This window comes from Brienomyrus brachyistius, chromosome 23, assembly GCF_023856365.1.
Source record: "Brienomyrus brachyistius isolate T26 chromosome 23, BBRACH_0.4, whole genome shotgun sequence".
Lineage (NCBI taxonomy): Eukaryota > Metazoa > Chordata > Actinopteri > Osteoglossiformes > Mormyridae > Brienomyrus > Brienomyrus brachyistius.
Window position 1 is genome coordinate 2,528,372 of NC_064555.1, and position 17,770 is coordinate 2,546,141.

The window sequence follows — 17,770 nt, forward strand, 5'->3', positions numbered from 1 at the left end:
TTTATTTTTATAAAAACACCAAGATGGTGGGTTTTCTGTGTGAAATTCCAAAATAAATTTAGCATCGTCCTAACAATAGTAATCCTACAGATTCTAAAACTGGACATTGTACATATCCCAGCATTACACGGATGATTCCAACAAAATACCGAAGAGGTAGTGGAGCAGGAATGTGTCTTCATTCTGTACTATGCATGAGCAAAAAAAGGGAAAAATAAAATGCCCAGAACACTTACACGATTTCGTCATGAGAGAACTGAACACAAGATAGTATAATATTCATGAAACGTGTCCATCCAGCTTAACAGGTATGCATTGCGATCTATTTCAGAATTAATAACAAGATACACTCTTCACACAACCCTATATAACTTTTTAAATTCTGTATAATATAATATTCTTCTCGTCATGGTACTGTTTTAGCATTTATTTATTGCCTGTATCAATCATACATTTAAAATTACATTTAGATCAATGACAGTCATTCATAGAACTTGCACTTCATGCAAGAAATGTGTTCCAGTATATATAATTAACATAACTGTTTTAGGCAATGACTAACTTTACAATATGTTTGAAAAAATATGTACAATTTTTTTATTATTACGGTAAGTTGAATGTACTGTTCATCTAAAAACTATGCTTACATAAAAAGTGGGAATCAGAATTAAAGAAACTATGATGTGGTAAATTACGGGACGGAAAAGATTAATAGTTTGTGGTTAGAACTTCTACCGGTGAAACTCAGAACAAGAATCCGGAAATGACGTCGCATTTTTTCTAGTTCGGGACGAAATCCGAGATCCAGCTGACGGCGGACAACTGCGTCAATAGCAGTTTTGGAGGACAGCTTGTACTATACTTCGATTTCATATGGAAAACAGGTAGTCAGTGTCTTCTGTCGAAGACTGTACCTATTAGTGGTCGCCACTGCTTTCCCGCTGTTGCTTAGACTGTAATGATATTTCTAAGTAAGCTGATTACGAGGTAGTTTGATGGCTAGCTAGCCCGTCAAATGCGCTCTCTGTCTAGGACATCTGATCATTTACTGTTTGGGCAGGTAGCTGGATATACTAGACAGCAGTCGTGATTTGGGGTTTTTATTTTCGGGATCTAGAAGTTTATAACGCAGCATTTGATGTGGTTAATGTGTTTATCTGGGCGGCCTGTAGTCCGATTACACTCGTTCATCATTTATGTGACGGTGTGTATATCACTAGCGACAGTTTCCTCATTTTTTTTTAATGATTACACCTGTGTAATATGCTTTATCGTAGAGCCATGACGTCTCGTTTTTACGCAGAATATCCCTGAAACATTTTATACTTTAGTTGTGAGGAAAGGTTGTGCCGTTTATGCTACATATGTTATATAGGGATGCTAACACTACAAAGCCATACCATTTCGTCTCTGAGCTTTTATCATATTAAACATCACTTATTTGGAATTGACAATCATTCCGAAGTCTTTATTTTCGTCTTTACGAACGAGCAACAAGTTAAATAGCACAATCTAACGCTGATGTCAGGTTTCTTTGACGACGCTGTCAATGCGTTGTCAACAGATGTAGTTGCCAATCAGGTTAGGCGATGGGTGGGACATGGTGACGTAGATGTAAACAACTGGTCTGGTAACGTCACTTTGTTATTTGTACTGTGTCCTTTGACGTGATTGCGTATTTATTTTCTTCTGATATAAGGGGAACATTTACTTATTTCGAAAGTAACATACAAAGTAAGCTCTTTAGCTGGGGACATACGAACATTACAGTAACTAGAAACTTGTATTACTATTATGTATTTTAATTATTAACATGTTTTCCACAGAAGCAAAAAGGAATCCTTAGAGCTGGCCAATTTAATATTGGCTTTAGATTATATAGCCTAGTCCACCTATATGTGTAAAATTTTCGCTAGATGACAGATTGCTTATGGATTATATTAACATGAGTATCATTTATTCAGATATGGGAAACAGAACCAAAGAATCCACAATTTACTGAACTTTTTTCAGTGGGGACAGGAAGAAAAGATGTGCTGTCAAACAGCAGTGAGAACATGCAGAGTGCACCTGTGAGGCAGTAGGACTGCGGCCTTGTTATGATTTTCGTGTTATGCTTTATATTATATTTTATTATATTATCCGTCGATCTTCATACCAACTTTCTAGTACAAGGTCAAGGGGAACCTGGACACTTTCCCGGGAACCACTGGGCATGAGGCCGGTTTTGCTGATTCAGGCGAACAAAATGATTGTTTAACCAAGAAGAAAAGGTTGGACCTCCATTTGATGAGATGCATAGTTTTTATCCTCTTAAATGAGGTGTTGCATATAACATCATCGGTCCTAAATTGTCAGAGGTCTGGAATACTTTGTCAGTCGATGACTGTAAACCACAGGAACTTTAGAGCAGGTCACGTTGTTAGGGGGGAATTTAGGAGAAACAATTTCACTTTACTGGACAAAAATGTGCTGAGCGACTCTCTTTCGCACAAGGAAAGATTGTTGCTCAGAGCTGACTTTGTCTCGCTGAAGTATGATCTCTGTTCCTCCTTATGAGTTAATAGAATTTAGCCAGTGAGGGAAATGGATGATTTTAAACATTTAAATTTTTGCTTCCTGAGCCGTATTTAAACAGATTTTTTGCTATATATGATAATTTATACCCTGTAACTGAGCCTTAGTCTCCACCGTAGATGTTGTCGAACAGAGCATGTAGAATGAGCACCTGTCTTGTTCCCTGCTGACCTGACGCCAGGACCGATGTGCAGGGTGTGCGCGAAAAGCATAAAGAACGGAACCGTTTGCACGTCCACATCCCGAGGCCTCCGGACTTTATTCATTGCAGAAGGCGGTGGGATTTTCTACTCTGGAGGCATGCCTCTTCCTGCCTCACACATAGCCACAGCGTTCCTGGGTGATGGGAACCGTTAGCTTTTACCCTGCCATTGTGCCGGTCACCCCCCGTTGTGTGTTTGAGGCTGGTGGTACAATGCCTACCATCTAGGGCTTAAAGGTCAATGTCTGGGCTTTATGAAAACATGGTGGAGCAGATGTGGTTCCTGTTCAGCGTAAGCCAAAAATGCTGGTATGTCGTATGAGCGTCCTGCTGTAGCCCCCTGATGATAAACCCTTACCGATGCCAAATGTTAATCGGTAATGTCACCTCCCCTGCAGAGAAGACAAGATTGTCTCAAACCTAAGCATGTATCACCCGTACCTCCTGTGTTCCAGGGGAAGCAGCCATTGACCAACGGATGGCTCTATTTCCCGAAGGCGCCTCAGCCACCGGCCCTATGGAGACGTCGAACTTCGCACACGTCATCTTCCAGAATGTGGGGAAAAGCTTCCTCCCTCATGCCGCGTTGGAGTGTCACTACACGCTGACCCCATTCATCAAGCCCCACCAGAAGGACTGGGTGGGCATCTTCAAGGTCAGTCTCCTGACCTTCTCCACTTTTCCCGTCTCGATTTGCTTTCCTCGTCTTAATCGACCGACTCTGGGCGTCTGTAGCTGTTGGAGCTTGTGACCATCAGGTCCGAGTGAAATGTTCTGAAACATCTGCGTGTGTGGGCATATATTGGATGAATATATTGGGTGGAAAACAAGTTAATTTACTTGTAAATTCCCCATACTTATGGATGCTTCTAAACCGATGATAAATACTGAATGTGTGTAATGTGATTGAACTGATAATAAAAAGCTTAGATCAAAAGCTATGTTGCCTGTAAACAGAAGAAGCTTCAGTTGAAGCCAGCCGTACGAAATGCAGCCTGAATGCCAGGGCTAAAGGGCATATTCGAGTGGCATACAGAATACAGGCAGCAGAAGGAGCAGGCATGCCCCAGGTGGATCGGGTTAAGAGGGCAATCAAGTGCAAGGCCAGTAATTGGTTAAAAGCCGAGTCTGTGGTGGGGGGGGGTGGAGCCTTGGCCCACTCTAAACCAGGTGGCGAGAGGCACGTGGCGAGGACCGAGGACCGAGGGGGATAAGATGGGGTCTGGTTCTAATCTGAGCACATCAAAGCAGTGGGGAAGCTTTCGTCCCCCAGGCCTCGCGTGGGGAGGGTCGGTTCCCCGCGAGGCTCACGGTCTCCTGAGGCTTAACTTACAAAATTCCATCTTAAAGTTAATTGGGAGAACATGTGGGGGGTGGGGGGTTACTTTCAGTCACATTAATAAGATAAAAACAAACCTTTTTATTATCTTTTTTGAAAGTAATTTCAGATCAACGGGCGCTCAATAAAATCTCAACGAGATCGAGTTTAATTGGGGAATTTTAGATTGGGGGTGTCAATGCTCGCTGACGGCTCCGTTTGGCGGTTTCGTGGAAGTCTAATGAGATGCCTGAGCGGACTCAGCCAGGTCTAAGCAGACCGCCCCCCTCCACCCCCCCACTAGGCAGTAGGCTTTTTCCATGAAAGTGTGTCTTCTGACAGAGAATTACACCAGAGCCATGAAGTGATTAGAGTTGTTCCTTGCCCGCCCTCCCCAAAAGCACCGTCACTCCCCCAGGTGTTTGATTTAACCCTTGACTTTCCACAACTCTGCTGCTGCTCTCCACTTCTTGTGTGGGGAGGAGACACATGTGACTTGGTGCCCCCATACATTCTTCGTGGGTGGAGGGGAGAAGAGTCTGCGTGCTGATACCCCCCCCCCCCAACGTAGGCCAGATAAAGAAGTGGATAGAGGAGAAATTGTCTTTGATAGAATGATACACCCAGATACACCCCCTCCCCAGAAGTAAGAGAGAGAAATAAAAAAAGTTCTGTTCACACTCATAAATCTCCCAGGCTGTGCTGACAGGGCGGCTGCAGTGTGTGCGGATGGCTAGACAGTGACTCCTTTGGCTTGGGAGACAAATTCCACCAGAGATGTGCTGCCCTGCCTGCGTGGGTCATCGTCGCCCCCCGGTGACCAAGAGCCGCAATTACCGGGCTAGCCCACTTCCAACCTGCCAGCCCGTTCTCCCCCGCGAGACAACATGATTGCTGCTGTTCTGCTCATTTGGTTCTCCCTGCACCGCACAGCTCTCTGCGGGGCTGCGTGAAGCCGTCACTCGGATCATTCTGGAACTTTCCAAAGAGCATTTCATGTGAGATTATGGGTAATTGAGATCTAACCAACCTCAATCAGTATGAGGGTATTTTTTTTTTAATTGCAGTTCCTTACAGCTTCCAGTTACAAAACCTGTTAAATTTAATTACTTGGTTATATTGACATTTCATATTATCTCTGTGCTAGAAACGGCACACTGTACCTTGTTATCCGACAAGCCTGCTTTGGGTCTTTGATGTTGCGGCCGGCGCAGTCTGGGGGGGCCGTAATTACGCTGTCATGCAGCCTGCATGGGGCGGTGCCCCAGCCTCTGATTCATGGCCTCTGCTGTGGGATCTCCGGCCTTCCGTCCACCGCGTGCCGCCCCCTTGTCACGCCATTATGTCTGTCGCGGTCTGCATGACAGAGTCTTTGCGATCGACTCGCCGTCTACCTGAAGCGGAGCCTCCGGAGGGTCCTGTTCGTCCCACGCTTCTCCGCAGACGAGTCAATGATTAAATATAAAAACTACAGCCAGAACAGTCTTACATCCACATTTGTCAGGCTAATTCTTCAGCCAGTCCGGCCCAATTTCAGGCCAGTATTCAAGAGATTGCAATTAAAGTAATTTAAAAAAGGTATTTCTCTTATTTTGTCACTCCCCAGTTGTTCTGTTAGTTATTTTCCGTGTACATGGGACCTAATGGGGCCGGGGATTATGGGTAATCGATAATTTCATAGTAGCATTACCATTTTTTGTTCATCTGGTGACGGCTCTATAATCTGCAAGCCTTGTCAGTGTTTGTTAATTCCTGCAGTCCACTATTTGTGTTTCTCTGTTGGTATTGGGGAAATTCCCGTGTTCTGTATGGGACGCTTGGGCTCATATGGTCACGCCTCAGAGCATGAACAAACATTAGTTTCAATGACTTTTCTCATGAATGAGTTTTTATGTCTTTTCATGTAACCTGCTCAGTGGAATGTAGACAAATCCTCTAAATTCATGTTAATTTCTGTCTTAGAAAAACATTTTATTACTGTTATGGGTGTGACATCAAGGAGATATGGCCTTTTTTTGAGGTTTTCTACAAGCACGTGAATTTTAAAGGTGTTTGCAAAAAGAATTTTATCTGCAATATGAAAGAAATTTGATGGAACACAAAAATATGAGAACATTTGTTGCTTTTAGAAAGATATACTGAGGAAAAATCAGCGTAATGGATGTAACTAGTCTTCCAGAGACTATAGAAATCACATGCTTGCATGATACATTTTTTTTATATGACACAAATGAAATGGTCATTGAGAAATATACAGCTACGAAATGAGACAGACATACAGTTAGTGAACATTTTAAATATAATTGTGTCCTGTGATCACAACTTTACTTTTCCCCAGGTAAGGGTGATGTTTGCATGGAACTGCCCGTTTAATTTATATTTGCCAGTGTATTGACTGGTTCGGAAGAGGAAATGTGTGTTTTTTCCTTGCATACAAGAATGGATATCGGTCCCTTTGTCTTGAACATTTTGGCGTGACTGCGTACGGTTTCCCATGTGGGTGTCGCAGTGACTTTGTCGGGGGGGGGGGGGGGGGGGGGGGGGGGGGCGCGGCCCCGGCCCTGGCGTGAGCTTGATTTCACGTGACACTTTTATGGGAGCCGGCTGACGTTACTGATCTACTTCCCGTACTCCCCCCTGTCAGCCGTCACTTAGCAACACATAAAACTCCTATAATTACATCTTGCATTCCATCTTTTTTTTTATAATTCATAAAATTTTCACCTTTTTTTTTCCTTTGCCCCATTTCTAAGCAGGCAGTGGCTCTGTGGCCCCAAGCCCCTGACAGGAAGTGATGTCACGACTGAGGATTTAAAAAAAAAAATAAAAAAAATAAGGGAAAGTAACAATAGAATAGCAAAGTACTTATTACTGGTTTTACTGGGGGGGGGAGTGCTTGTGTTTCCTGGATGCATGTTGGCCCTGAATTCCCAATGGCTGGGGGGGCTCATTCACATTGTGAGTTTACAGGAATCATGATGCTATGGTATGGCCCCCCAAGGTTGCGAGATTGCAGGATAGTTTGTCATGTTGTTTGTAATGTGCCCCCCCCCCCCAGGTTGGCTGGAGCACGGCACGGGATTATTACACCTTCCTGTGGTCACCATACCCCGAGAACTATGTGGAGGGTTCAACGGTCCATAGGACGGTGGTCTTCCAAGGTAAACATCTGGTCCTGTAGCGTGTGTGTGGGGGGGGGGGGGGGGGGGGTTAATTTATCAGTCAGTCATCGAGATGAAAAACACTAAAAAAAAATCAGGATTCACTCCCTTGTGTACATCTTAGTTTCTGTTGAGAAAATATGGAGGCCAGGCTTTTAGTTCGGGACTTTCTGTAGTGTTTAAGAAGAACATATTCAAAGTGGAGGAAGTGGAAATTAAGGATGATATTTAGGGAAATTGCAGTATTATTGTAATGCACCAGAAAGCATGACCAGGTGCTGCTTGCATCTTCATCTCCAGCTGTCTTCCATGCTGTTTTGGAAGCTGGTTCAAAGTGCTTCTTTTTATTTCTCTACCTTCCGCTCCAGTTTCCACCCCCTTCAGTAGCTTCCTGTCCTCCATCAACCTCTCACTTGTTCCCAAGGGTACTATGTTCCCAAAGACGACGGGGAGTTTTACCAGTTCTGCTACGTCACGCATAAAGGTGACATCAGGGGAGCCAGCACTCCCTTCCAGTTCCGCGCCGACACGCCCACTGAAGACGACCTGCTCACCGTGGAGGACGAGAGCAACTCGGACATCCTGGTGGTCACCACCAAGGTTGGCCTGCTGGAGGTACACAGCCGAGCCTAATCTCTGGGGAGGCACACCTGTCCCAGTTTCCCTACTCCTTTCAGGAGACCTGGGCCCCTGTCTTCATTATTTACCTGAACACCCCCCCCCCAAAAAAAATTAAAAGAACGTGGGGGTGTTTCACTCATTGTTTTTAAAGTAACTGCGGAAATTTACATGATCATTTTCTCAGAATGATCGCGGTCTTGAATGTAACACCCTACCCCCCCCCCCCCCCCCCCCCAAAAAAAAAACCTGTAGCAAAAGGTGGAGGAGGCACAGAAGGAGCGTGAGGAGCTGCTGACGGCCATGGCCCTCCTGCAGAAAGAGAAGGAGCAACTCCGGGAGGAACGGGAGCGTCTCCAGAGGGAGAGCGAGGACGAGCGGCAGGCTTGCGTCCATCTGAGGAGCAAAAACCAGGTGAGAGATGGGAGATGTGGGGGGGGGGGAATGAACTGGTTGGTGACTCTGAGAGGGCCATAGTCGAGGAGGAGGAGAGCCCCGCACCCTCGCCATGCGGCGATCGCAGACTCTAACATGAGAGACGGCAGCGGCAAATGGGCCAGTCCGACAGCGGCGGTGATCAGTATTGGCGGCGTGACCTGAAAGCGGGAGATGGGCGAAGCGGCTCTCATACCCCCGGGAATGGTGTTTAACTCATCGCTTCTCGAAAATAACTGAGCGTCTAGACGAGTAAAAGTGTATAATGAGGAACTATGCAAATCAGCTACCCGGTGTCATCTATTGAGTGGGTAAATATGGAAGCTCCCTGCTAGACTGCGAATATCATTTATTTCAAGTTTTCTTTTTTTTTCTTTGGAAGAGACTCAAAGGGTCTGGTAAGTCTCTGCACCGCTTGCGTACCTAGACCGTACCTAGACCGTACCTAGACCGGCCCAAGACCGGCCCAAGACCGGCCCAACCAGTGCAAACATGCTACTAGGCACATGCTGCATTTCTCCAAAAGATCCTCTTAAAAAATGAACTAGATACTTCATTTTTTCAGATTTTCAGATTGCACCTGATTAACATCATGCGTATACATATAATTGTTCGATTTTCTTTGACAAGCGCCATAAAAGGGCTGTCTGGAACGAAGTCTCTTAGCGCCCTCTACAGGGCATATCAGTCACCACCGCTCACATGTCCCGTGATTGCAGCAAACAAGGGCCGTACAGTCAGCCGCCTCATGGAAATGACGTAAATCTGAATCACGCCGAGGTTTGCTTCTCCACACAACATCAGTCATCTGTCTAGTTGTGGCGTAACGGGAAAAGTGTAGGAAGGCGAGGCTCTCACTGTAAATCAATTGAGATGAAAATGGCAGTAGCTTTAGCATGAAAACATAAGTACATATTTTGTGGCTGTTAATTTTACGACTACATTTTTTATAAGGTCTTTATGTGCTGCTAAAGTAACTCAAACATTTTGGCAATAAAAGCCAACGGTAATTCCACTGGCTTAAGGGAGACAGCAGTCTCAGACCGCATCGCTCCAGAGGTGTGTCCCAGCTGGAGTGGTGCATTCTGGGTAGTGGGGGTAAACCCCGGAGTTGATGTGTTATTTAGGCGGACAGCTGTTCATTTTTAAAAATTAAAAGAATGCAGCTGCAGGTTGCCTGGGGGGGGCACGCCTTCACTCATACTCACCATGACAGGCAAAGGGCTGCGAGTCGCATGTGCTGGTGACAGATTCCTCGGGAAATGTGACTTTTTTTATTGTAACTTACGGAGGCAGCAGGAGAAGCTGCATAGGCCCATTAGCACAGAGATCTATAGTTTTTTTTTTTTCTCCATTTGCTCTTTACCTTTTTTTACGTGTCGTACAGTAAGATGGATGCTTTGTAATATTACCGGCTATGTCTGCACCACTCCATTCTTTAGCTGCTGGCTCGTTAGTATTTTTCAGTGCATACTTAAAGGTGATTAGCATTAATGAAGCAGTCAGCATGGTCTGCAACCAGCCTGGGCTCAGCCCACTGCAGCCTGCCGGCCTTTTTAATCGGCTGGGTATTTTTGGCTGCGGTTCTTCCGTGCCCCACTTAGATCGGGATGCGAGCGCTAGTTAGGCCAGTGGGGAGGTCTATGGGGCTGGCCGGGCTCCATGCTGAGAGGATGGTCCCTCCTGACCTGTCGCCTTCGCCGTCTCGCTTATTGAATTCATCCCACGGTCGTCTCCTCTGGTTTGGGAATTAATGGTTTCAGTTCCGCTAAAGCTGCTCGTACCCAGCAGTGTGAGAATCCCATCCAGGATGCACTGATGGTTTCAGAGTATGACCGGGGCAGATGGACTAAAGTTTACCACGGTGTTTCAAGACTGCTGACACTGCCGTCCTTCTATCCAGAGTACAGTAACAGTCTGATTGTATCCACAGTGTTGATGGTTCCACCCATTTCAGGCTCAGCAGCTGGATCCATAATCGATGGATTTATTGACGTTTATCCAGCCACTTGCCCCCCCGTCACTCAAGTCGATGCTCCGACTGCTAAACCGTTTCGGCTGATGATGGCTAGGAAGCTTATCGATGACACTGGGTCTGATTTTCACTGAAACCCCCCCCCCTCTCTTCCTATTTTAGGAGCTTCTGCAGTCCTCGCAGATCCTGCAGGAGGAGAAGGAGGAGGTGAGGAAAAAGCATGAGGAGGTGACCGGAAGAATCCGTCAGCTGGAGGAGGACCTCATTGGGGTCACGCAGCGGGGCATTCAGAAAGAGACGGAGTTAGACGGGTAGGGTGAACGCTGTATGCATTTATGAAGGCATCGTGCGATTGGTAGCTGAGTGCCTTTGTTTTACCTGACTGAGGAGAGCATTCTGATTGGTTGGTTTTCATCGTGTTCTTTTTTTGTAGCCTTAAGGACCGACTGAGGAAGCTAACGTCAGAAAAGGACACCTTGGAGTCCCAGCTGAAGAACGAAAGAGATGAGAGGGAGCTGTACAAGGTAGAGAACATTCTAAATCAGCGTCTCCCAATCCAGTCCTCGGGGACCCACAGACAAGCCACGTTTTTGCTCCCTCCCAGTAGGGAGCGGAAACGTGGACTGTCTGGCAGGGAGCTTGAAGGGAGCAAAAACGTGGTCCGTCTGTGCATCCCCAAGGACAGGATTGGGAAACAATGTTCTAGATGGTGTTGTGTATGTGATATGTTTCTAAAATTATTATTTCCTACACTTTTATGGTCAATGAGTTATCACGCATACACAGTATATATGTATGTAGTCGTTTGTTTTCCTTTGACAAATGCCATAAAAGCTGTCTGGAACAGATTCTCTTAGTGTGCATGCATATGCTTGACAGCTTGATGAGAGCAACTAAAAAAAACGTTTATCCTCTTCAAATCGCATTCAGTCAGGCAGCGTGTGTGTGTTACATCACTAGTGCTAAGTGTGTTTCGAAGCTTTTTTTGTTTAGTTTAATGCCACACTTACCCACAGGCCTTGTGAACGCACGGCTGCCGTAAATGAAACTTGCTTGTAAATGCCGCTTGAACTTTCCCACCCGGCCGGCGTGTGGTCCGTTAGATTCATCTGAAGAACACGGAGCTAGAGAACACCAAGCTCACCGCCGAGCTGCAGATGCTGAAGTCCGTGGACATGAACAAGGAGATCACTGTGGCTCAGCTCCAGGAAGAGGTGGGCCGGCTGAAAGCATGCGTGGCCCAGAAGGAGAGTCTGCACAAGGAGCTTCTCGCCAGCAGTGCCTCCCCAGTACGTCTGGTGCCCATCTTCCCGCGCGCGACTCTGCACTCTGGTCTCAGTATCACAACCTGCCGAGGGACAATGTTAGCCAGAGCAAATAAAGCATGGATGTGACACTCTACTTCAGAGGTGGAAAGTTCAGGTTCAGCAAGTACAAATCCAGACCAAGATTTTGTCTCAACCACTTGAGTATAACGAGCCACATCCATTGTTGTGCATTCAGCTGGTCGGTTGAAGCAAAACCTTGGTCTGGATTTGTACCTTCGGAACCTGAACTTTCCACCACTGCCTTACTCTGCTAGTCGAGTCGCCAGTCCTCTGCAGGGCAGAGGGTGGGTGAGGGGGTCTGTGACAGGAGTCATGGCTTCAGGGAATTGTTTGTGACTAGCATTGTGTAAAATGTGTATTACATAGCCAGGGACCTCACAGGAACATGGAGGTGTGGCTCACTAGGTACCTGTGACTGGAAGGCCCTTAACCCCCCAGTTGCTGCAGGGACTGGTTGACCGTAAACAATGTGTGTTACTTTGGATAGAAGCATATTCTAAATAAATATAACAGTATAAATATAACATATGCGTAAAGCAGGTGTGTAAGACAGCGTGTGTGTCCTGCTTAGGGAGAGCAGCACATACTCCTATAGCAGCTGGTTTATATGGTATGTATGGTTATTTTTATTTGATTATATGTGTGTGAGAGCTAAGGAAGCGTTTTTATTCCCGTCCTGCAGGAGGCGATGTCGGCGCTAAAGGAGCAGCTACGGCAGAAGGAGGAGCAGCTGCAGGCCACGCGGCAGCAGGCGGCCATGCTGTCGTCGGAGCTGCGCGATGCCGCCGCCGCCCGCGACCGCACCATGTCGGAGCTGTACCACGCGCGGCTGGGGGCCGAGGCACTGCGCGCCAGCCTGACGGACGCCCAGGCCGAGTGCCGCTGCATGCAGGGCCAGCTAGAGAAGCTACGGGCAGCCGGCTGCCAGGAGGCGGTACGCAGCATGGGAGCCGGCTCGCGTACGGGGTGCCGGCGGCCATTCTTCCAGCGCTCACCCTCTGCTGCCCTTCTGTCCAACAGAGAGGCGAGGAGGAGCCGGGCGTGGGCGTGGCCATGGAGAGGGAGGCGGAGCTACAGCGGGAGGTGGAGGACTTGAAGCTCAGGTTACAGATGGCGGCCGAACACTACAAAGAAATGTGTAGGGAGTGTCAGAAGCTGAGGAAGCAAGTCGCCAAGCTGTCCGGACAGCAGGGGGTGAGTGGCTGGGTGGCAGAGTGGCAGAGCGGCAGAACGGCAGAGCGGCAGAGTGGCAGTGGGAGTGGCAGTGGGAGTGGCAGTGGGAGTGGCAGTGGGAGTGGCAGTGGGAGTGGCCAGGCTGCTGGGCTCGCTGTGGGCACTGTCGACGGGGCACACAGTGATCTGGCACTGCCCCGGGGTCGGGGCCACGCTTCCATGGCACTACGCATGGCTGCCCAGGTGACAGCAGGCTCTGGGTTCAGTGGGACCTTCCCAGCTTTCTGACCTCTGCTGTCCTTTCTGTTAAAGGACTCGAATAAAGGTTCAGCATGCAGCTCTCCAGCACCCGAGTCCCCGACCCGTTCGGAGAGCCCCGAGTCCCCCACAGCAGGTACCCCTCCCCCTCCCCACCCGCGAGCGACGTTCTGGTGACTCCAGTCACTAGTGACAGTGATGATGATGCTCACATTCCTGCCTACAGGGAGCCTTTCCGGTGTGGACGTCTTGCTGGACACACTGACCCAGGAGAGAAGCAAAGGGGCTGGCAGAGAAGCCAGCGACAGATACAGGAAGTGCAAGCAGATGCTGAGCGTAAGCGAATCGCCCCGGGTGTCGCCTCGGCTGCGATGCGCATCGGGCCCATGCGACGCACTGCCCCCCTTTGTGCAGGAGGAGCGGGAGCGCAGCTGCATGTTTGCCGACGAGCTGGCCAAGATGGAGGAGAAGTGGAAGGAGCAGTGCAGGATAAACGAGAGCCTGAGGCAGCAGCTGGCCGAGGAGGAGGAGCGCCGCAAGGTCAGGGGTGCTGGGGGGGGTCCGGGGGTTTGCTTCTACCAACCAGCTGTCCCCACAGTGGCCCCTGTCTAGCCAGGAGTGTTGTCCTTAGTTGTCCACATGGACCAGGAGGGGAGGGGGTCGCGGTCCGTATGAACCAGCAGGGGAAGGGGGTCATGGTTTGTATGCACCAAGAGGGGAGGGGTGCATGGTCTGCATGGAATGGGAGGGGAGGGGGTCGCAGTCCGTATGGACCAGCAGGGGAAGGAGGTTCCGGTCCGTATGGACCAGGAGGTGAGGGGTGTGCGGCCCCCATGGAATGGGAGGGGGTTGCAGTCCATGTAGACTGGGAGAGGAGTGGGCGCAGTCCTAATGGACCAGGAGGGGGGAGGGTCCATATGGACTGGGAGGGGAGGGGGGCGTGGCCCGCATGGACCGGGAGGAGAAGCCGCATAGACGGTTTTGTGGTCTGCATAGAGTAAGGTCGGTGATGATGGCATGTGCAGACCGCGCCGCCCGCCGTCTGCAGCGGATTAGGCCGCATGGCGTCGCCTCGCTCTGGCAGCCTGACGTGCACGCCGGCCCTTCTGCGAGAGTGCCTGTTTATCTGAGCAGTAAATAACCAGCGCGCCGCTTTGATACCATCTCAGCACTGGGATAAATACGCGGACAGCATGCTTTATGGTCCCGCCCTTTCGCAGACGTTGTTTATGGCTGTTTACGGGGGGGCAGGACGTGGACGGCGGCTGGAGCGCAGACCTGGGGCTCCCTAATGCAGTCTCTGGCTCGCAGCTCCTCGTCTGAAAGCCCCGGTCTGTTCGCGTCTCTGGGGCCGCCTGACTTTTATGTGTTGTTGTGATGGGGAGGCTCCGCTTGCGTAAACCTTGCCCCCCAGGTCAGAGTCGCTCTTTCTGTTTTTTTAGTGCCACTTTGTGTTATTGTTTCCGTATGAGTCGCTTGGCAATGTGCTTTTTTTTCCTCCATCCATATGGTTTCTTCTGCGATGCCTTAATCGTCTTCCCCTCGTCTCCACTGCAGAGCCAAGTGGCAGAGAAGGACCGAGAGGTCAGGGCCTTGAAGGAGCGGATCGTGATGGAGAAAGCGGACGAGGTCGGATTTTTTGTTGTTGTTGTTGTTTGTTTCGGTTTGTTGCTGCATCGAGAAGAATGTCAGTCTGTACAGATGTATTTTTATGGTCAGTTGCATGTTTGTGCCCTGAATCTTCGCCACACAGAAACGTCAGAGCCAGAGACTCACAGACAGGAATCGCTCAGCCCTGCTTGTAGAACACAGTGCCGCACTGGCCGAAGTTTCACTGGGGGTTGAGTTTTCCTGTCAGTCATGGAGTGGTTTATCCCACATCCCATTTATATATTCCGTTAGAAGCTCGGCTAGCTTATTACTGTGTTCGCTGTGCTAGCTGATTTAGACACACTTTTTCTGGAAGGACGAATTCCTGATGTCACAGAGAGAGAATGAAGTGCCTGTGGTTTCAGACTTAGCTGGTCACGTGATCAGGTTGCCGCAGCCTCATTGGTTAACTTGCAGGTCTTCCTTGTCTGTGCCGACCTGAGGCCCATGTAGCCAAGTCATGCGGTTCCTCATCCTGGTGCCGTTGTCGCCCTCTCTCCCCCCCCCACCCCCCAGGAACTGCAGAAGAACTCAGCTGGGAACAGTGCAACCCCAGGGGCGGAGTCAGCTAGGGCCCTGCCCATCTTCCTGCAGTACCCCCTGCCGTACCCCCAGGAGCCGCCGTCGGTGTCTCTCGTGCCGCAGCGCCCAGCAGAGCTGCAGTTCGGAAACCCCTACGCAGCTCCAAATGCGCCAGGTTGGGCTCCTTTCCAATGAACAGAGGCCCAGCCTCCCGAGTCTCTCTGACCACGCATCCCAGTCCTCCACGTTTCCATAGCGACACGTTTCTCTACCCCCGTTCCCAGACGGAGCGGATGGTGAGCTCTCTCCAGAGCACGCGTCCAGGCCTTCGCCCACGGGACCCCCCTCCTGGGACAACAACGTGGTCTGCATCCAGCCGTCCCGCAACCTGAGCCCGCCAGATGGTCTGGAGGACCCCGAGGATCGTGGCAACTTGGTACGACCCCCCTGCCCCACTAACAGCGTAGCTGCACCACAGCGCCCCCTATCTTTGGAAACTGACTTCCGCGCTCATTTCCTTTGCACTGTCTCCTCTTGTCTCATGCTGTTCCTGTTCGTCGTTCTTCACGTCTTCCTCTCTCTCTCTTTCTCCCGCCCCCCTCCCTCCCTGCCTTCCTTCCCCCCACCTCTCCTGTCAGTTCTTCCCGTCCCACCCACATGCACCGGGGGCTTTGGGGTGAGCTAGAAAAAACGGGATTTACATAAAACTTCAATTAAAGTTGGCTCCTGGGTGCTCGTTATCTGACGAGTTGGGAGATAATTGGGAGAGTGTCTGCGCAATTAGACTGATGAAGGAAAGGCTAATTGGTGCGGTGCGGGACTTGGGGCTCTGGGCGAGGGCAGCATCACAGACTCGTCTCATTGCCGGTACAGTGGTATCATGACCTGTTTCTCGCTTTCTCTAGTTTGCCGCATTTAAGGATTATTAACCTTTGCTGGAGCCCATCAGTGTTCAGACAGGCGTGACTTTTAAACCTTTGTGGAAACGGATGAGTCTGCTCCACTCAGTATGTCATGGGGAGGTGGGGGGGGGGAGGTGGTGCTTCTGTCTCGATGGGGACTGGACAAAGCAAGAGCTTTATTTGAAGCTGTTCCTCCTTACTCCAGCAGGGCGGCGCTACTGAGCAGACAGCGACTCATGACCCTCAGAGATCCCTACTTGGCGGTAGCCAGAATCGCTTTTGCTTTGACTCCAGGTAATGTGCTGTTTGTTTTGTTTCACAGCTTCTCCTGAGTTTAGTCCAGCCTCTCTGTTACGTGCAAAACAATGCTCTTACGATGTGGACATTTTCCAAACATCTGTAAAACTCTGTGTGAGGGAGAGAGAATTGGAAAATTCGGAGCATCAGAGATCACCTGGTGTGCACCTACTGCAGACCGACTGAGCAGGTGATAAATGTAAGAGGAATCAGAAAAGGGGTAATTCTTATTTTTGAAAAGAGCCCCAGCCATTTAAGAAGGAGCTATGAATCTGCTATGGAACCTTCTAGAAGCTCCTTCCTGGTTCTGGGCTTGGAGATGTTCTCCTCTTTTATTCTGGATCTCTCAGCACGATGTTCGTTCTGAAGTAACGCCGGTTCTTGGCACCAGCCCGGGTTGTGATGGGTCTCCACCCGCTTCCCTCAGCAGCCTGGACATCCACAAGCGCTGTCCGCTGTGCGAGGTCATCTTCCCGCCACACTACGAGCAGAGCAAGTTCGAGGAGCACGTGGAGAGCCACTGGAAGGTCTGCCCCATGTGCAGCGAGCAGTTCCCCCTGGATTGCGACCAGCAGCTCTTCGAGAACCATGTGCTCACGCATTTCGACGGCAACGTGCTCAACTTCGACTAGGGCACCGCCCACCCCTGGACTGACGCAGGGGGGCGGGGTGCCATCGCATGTGTAGGCATAGATAGGTTTCTCCAATAACATCATCCTTTTGGCACCATCTTCTGCTGTGTGTGTGGGAGCTTAGGGTTATGGCTGCCGTGGGAGGGACCATCCCAGCAGCCAATAGGCAGAAAGTCTATCATTATCCTATTGGTTAGTTAAAACAATCTATATTTAATTGCACTGGGTTTTCATAGCTTATATCCTAATTATTTATAGAAGAGGTTATTATAGAAAGAATGATTCTGAAAGAAGTTACCTGTTTAACTCTCTGATTTCACTCTCCAGTTACCCTTATTTTGATTTTTGTTTTGTTATATCCTCTTTGCACCACTTGGGAACAGAAATTCTTCTTGAATGATCTAGAATCTGACTTAATTCTATAGCTGTATATGATTCTAAATGCTGACTATATAATTGCAAGCTGAATAAAAGTATTTATCTCTAAGTCTTCCCCTCTCCCTCTCTCAGCTTGATTCTTCTTGTTCCTGCTTGATCACAGTGTGCACAGTGTGATCACGTCTCGTCACCTGCGCCATTGTGCAGATTCTCCCCAGGGACTAAAATTCTGTCCTCGTTTTGACTGACAGGAGCGTACCTTGGGTTTTCCGGTCAGCGCTTGCCCTCCTGATCCAGGGACCTGAACACTCTTAGATCTGACATACAGGCACAAATTGTACGTA

General features: G+C 49.1%; 1 protein-coding gene across 4 annotated transcripts; it reads left to right on the plus strand.

Moving 5' to 3' along the window:
* Positions 1-750: 750 nt before the first annotated feature.
* Positions 751-17,535, plus strand: LOC125718851 (tax1-binding protein 1 homolog B-like). 4 transcript variants are annotated; one of them, XM_048993021.1, is made up of 18 exons: positions 751-884; positions 3,235-3,434; positions 7,156-7,258; positions 7,683-7,873; positions 8,132-8,290; positions 10,449-10,597; positions 10,720-10,810; positions 11,390-11,575; positions 12,297-12,548; positions 12,635-12,808; positions 13,100-13,181; positions 13,272-13,381; positions 13,460-13,585; positions 14,603-14,674; positions 15,212-15,392; positions 15,502-15,653; positions 16,325-16,413; positions 16,844-17,535. In XM_048993021.1, the coding sequence occupies exons 2-18, from the start codon at positions 3,258-3,260 to the stop codon at positions 17,046-17,048; spliced, it is 2,499 nt and encodes an 832-aa protein (XP_048848978.1). In that variant the 5' UTR covers positions 751-884; positions 3,235-3,257; the 3' UTR covers positions 17,049-17,535. The 4 variants fall into 4 exon arrangements, with proteins under 4 accessions (XP_048848978.1, XP_048848979.1, XP_048848980.1 ...); XM_048993022.1 differs by having other exon boundaries at positions 16,847-17,535; XM_048993023.1 differs by having other exon boundaries at positions 16,328-16,413.
* Positions 17,536-17,770: the final 235 nt, after the last annotated feature.

What these genes read in the sequence shown, in the direction of transcription:
- LOC125718851 (XM_048993021.1), top strand. Translation starts at nt 3,258, where the DNA reads ATGGCTCTATTTCCCGAAGGCGCCTCAGCCACCGGCCCTATGGAGACG. An exon ending in AAAGAGACGGAGTTAGACGG is followed by an intron (nt 10,598 to 10,719) that starts GTAGGGTGAACG and finishes CTTTTTTTGTAG; the next exon opens with CCTTAAGGACCGACTGAGGA. An exon ending in AGTGCAAGCAGATGCTGAGC is followed by an intron (nt 13,382 to 13,459) that starts GTAAGCGAATCG and finishes CCCTTTGTGCAG; the next exon opens with GAGGAGCGGGAGCGCAGCTG.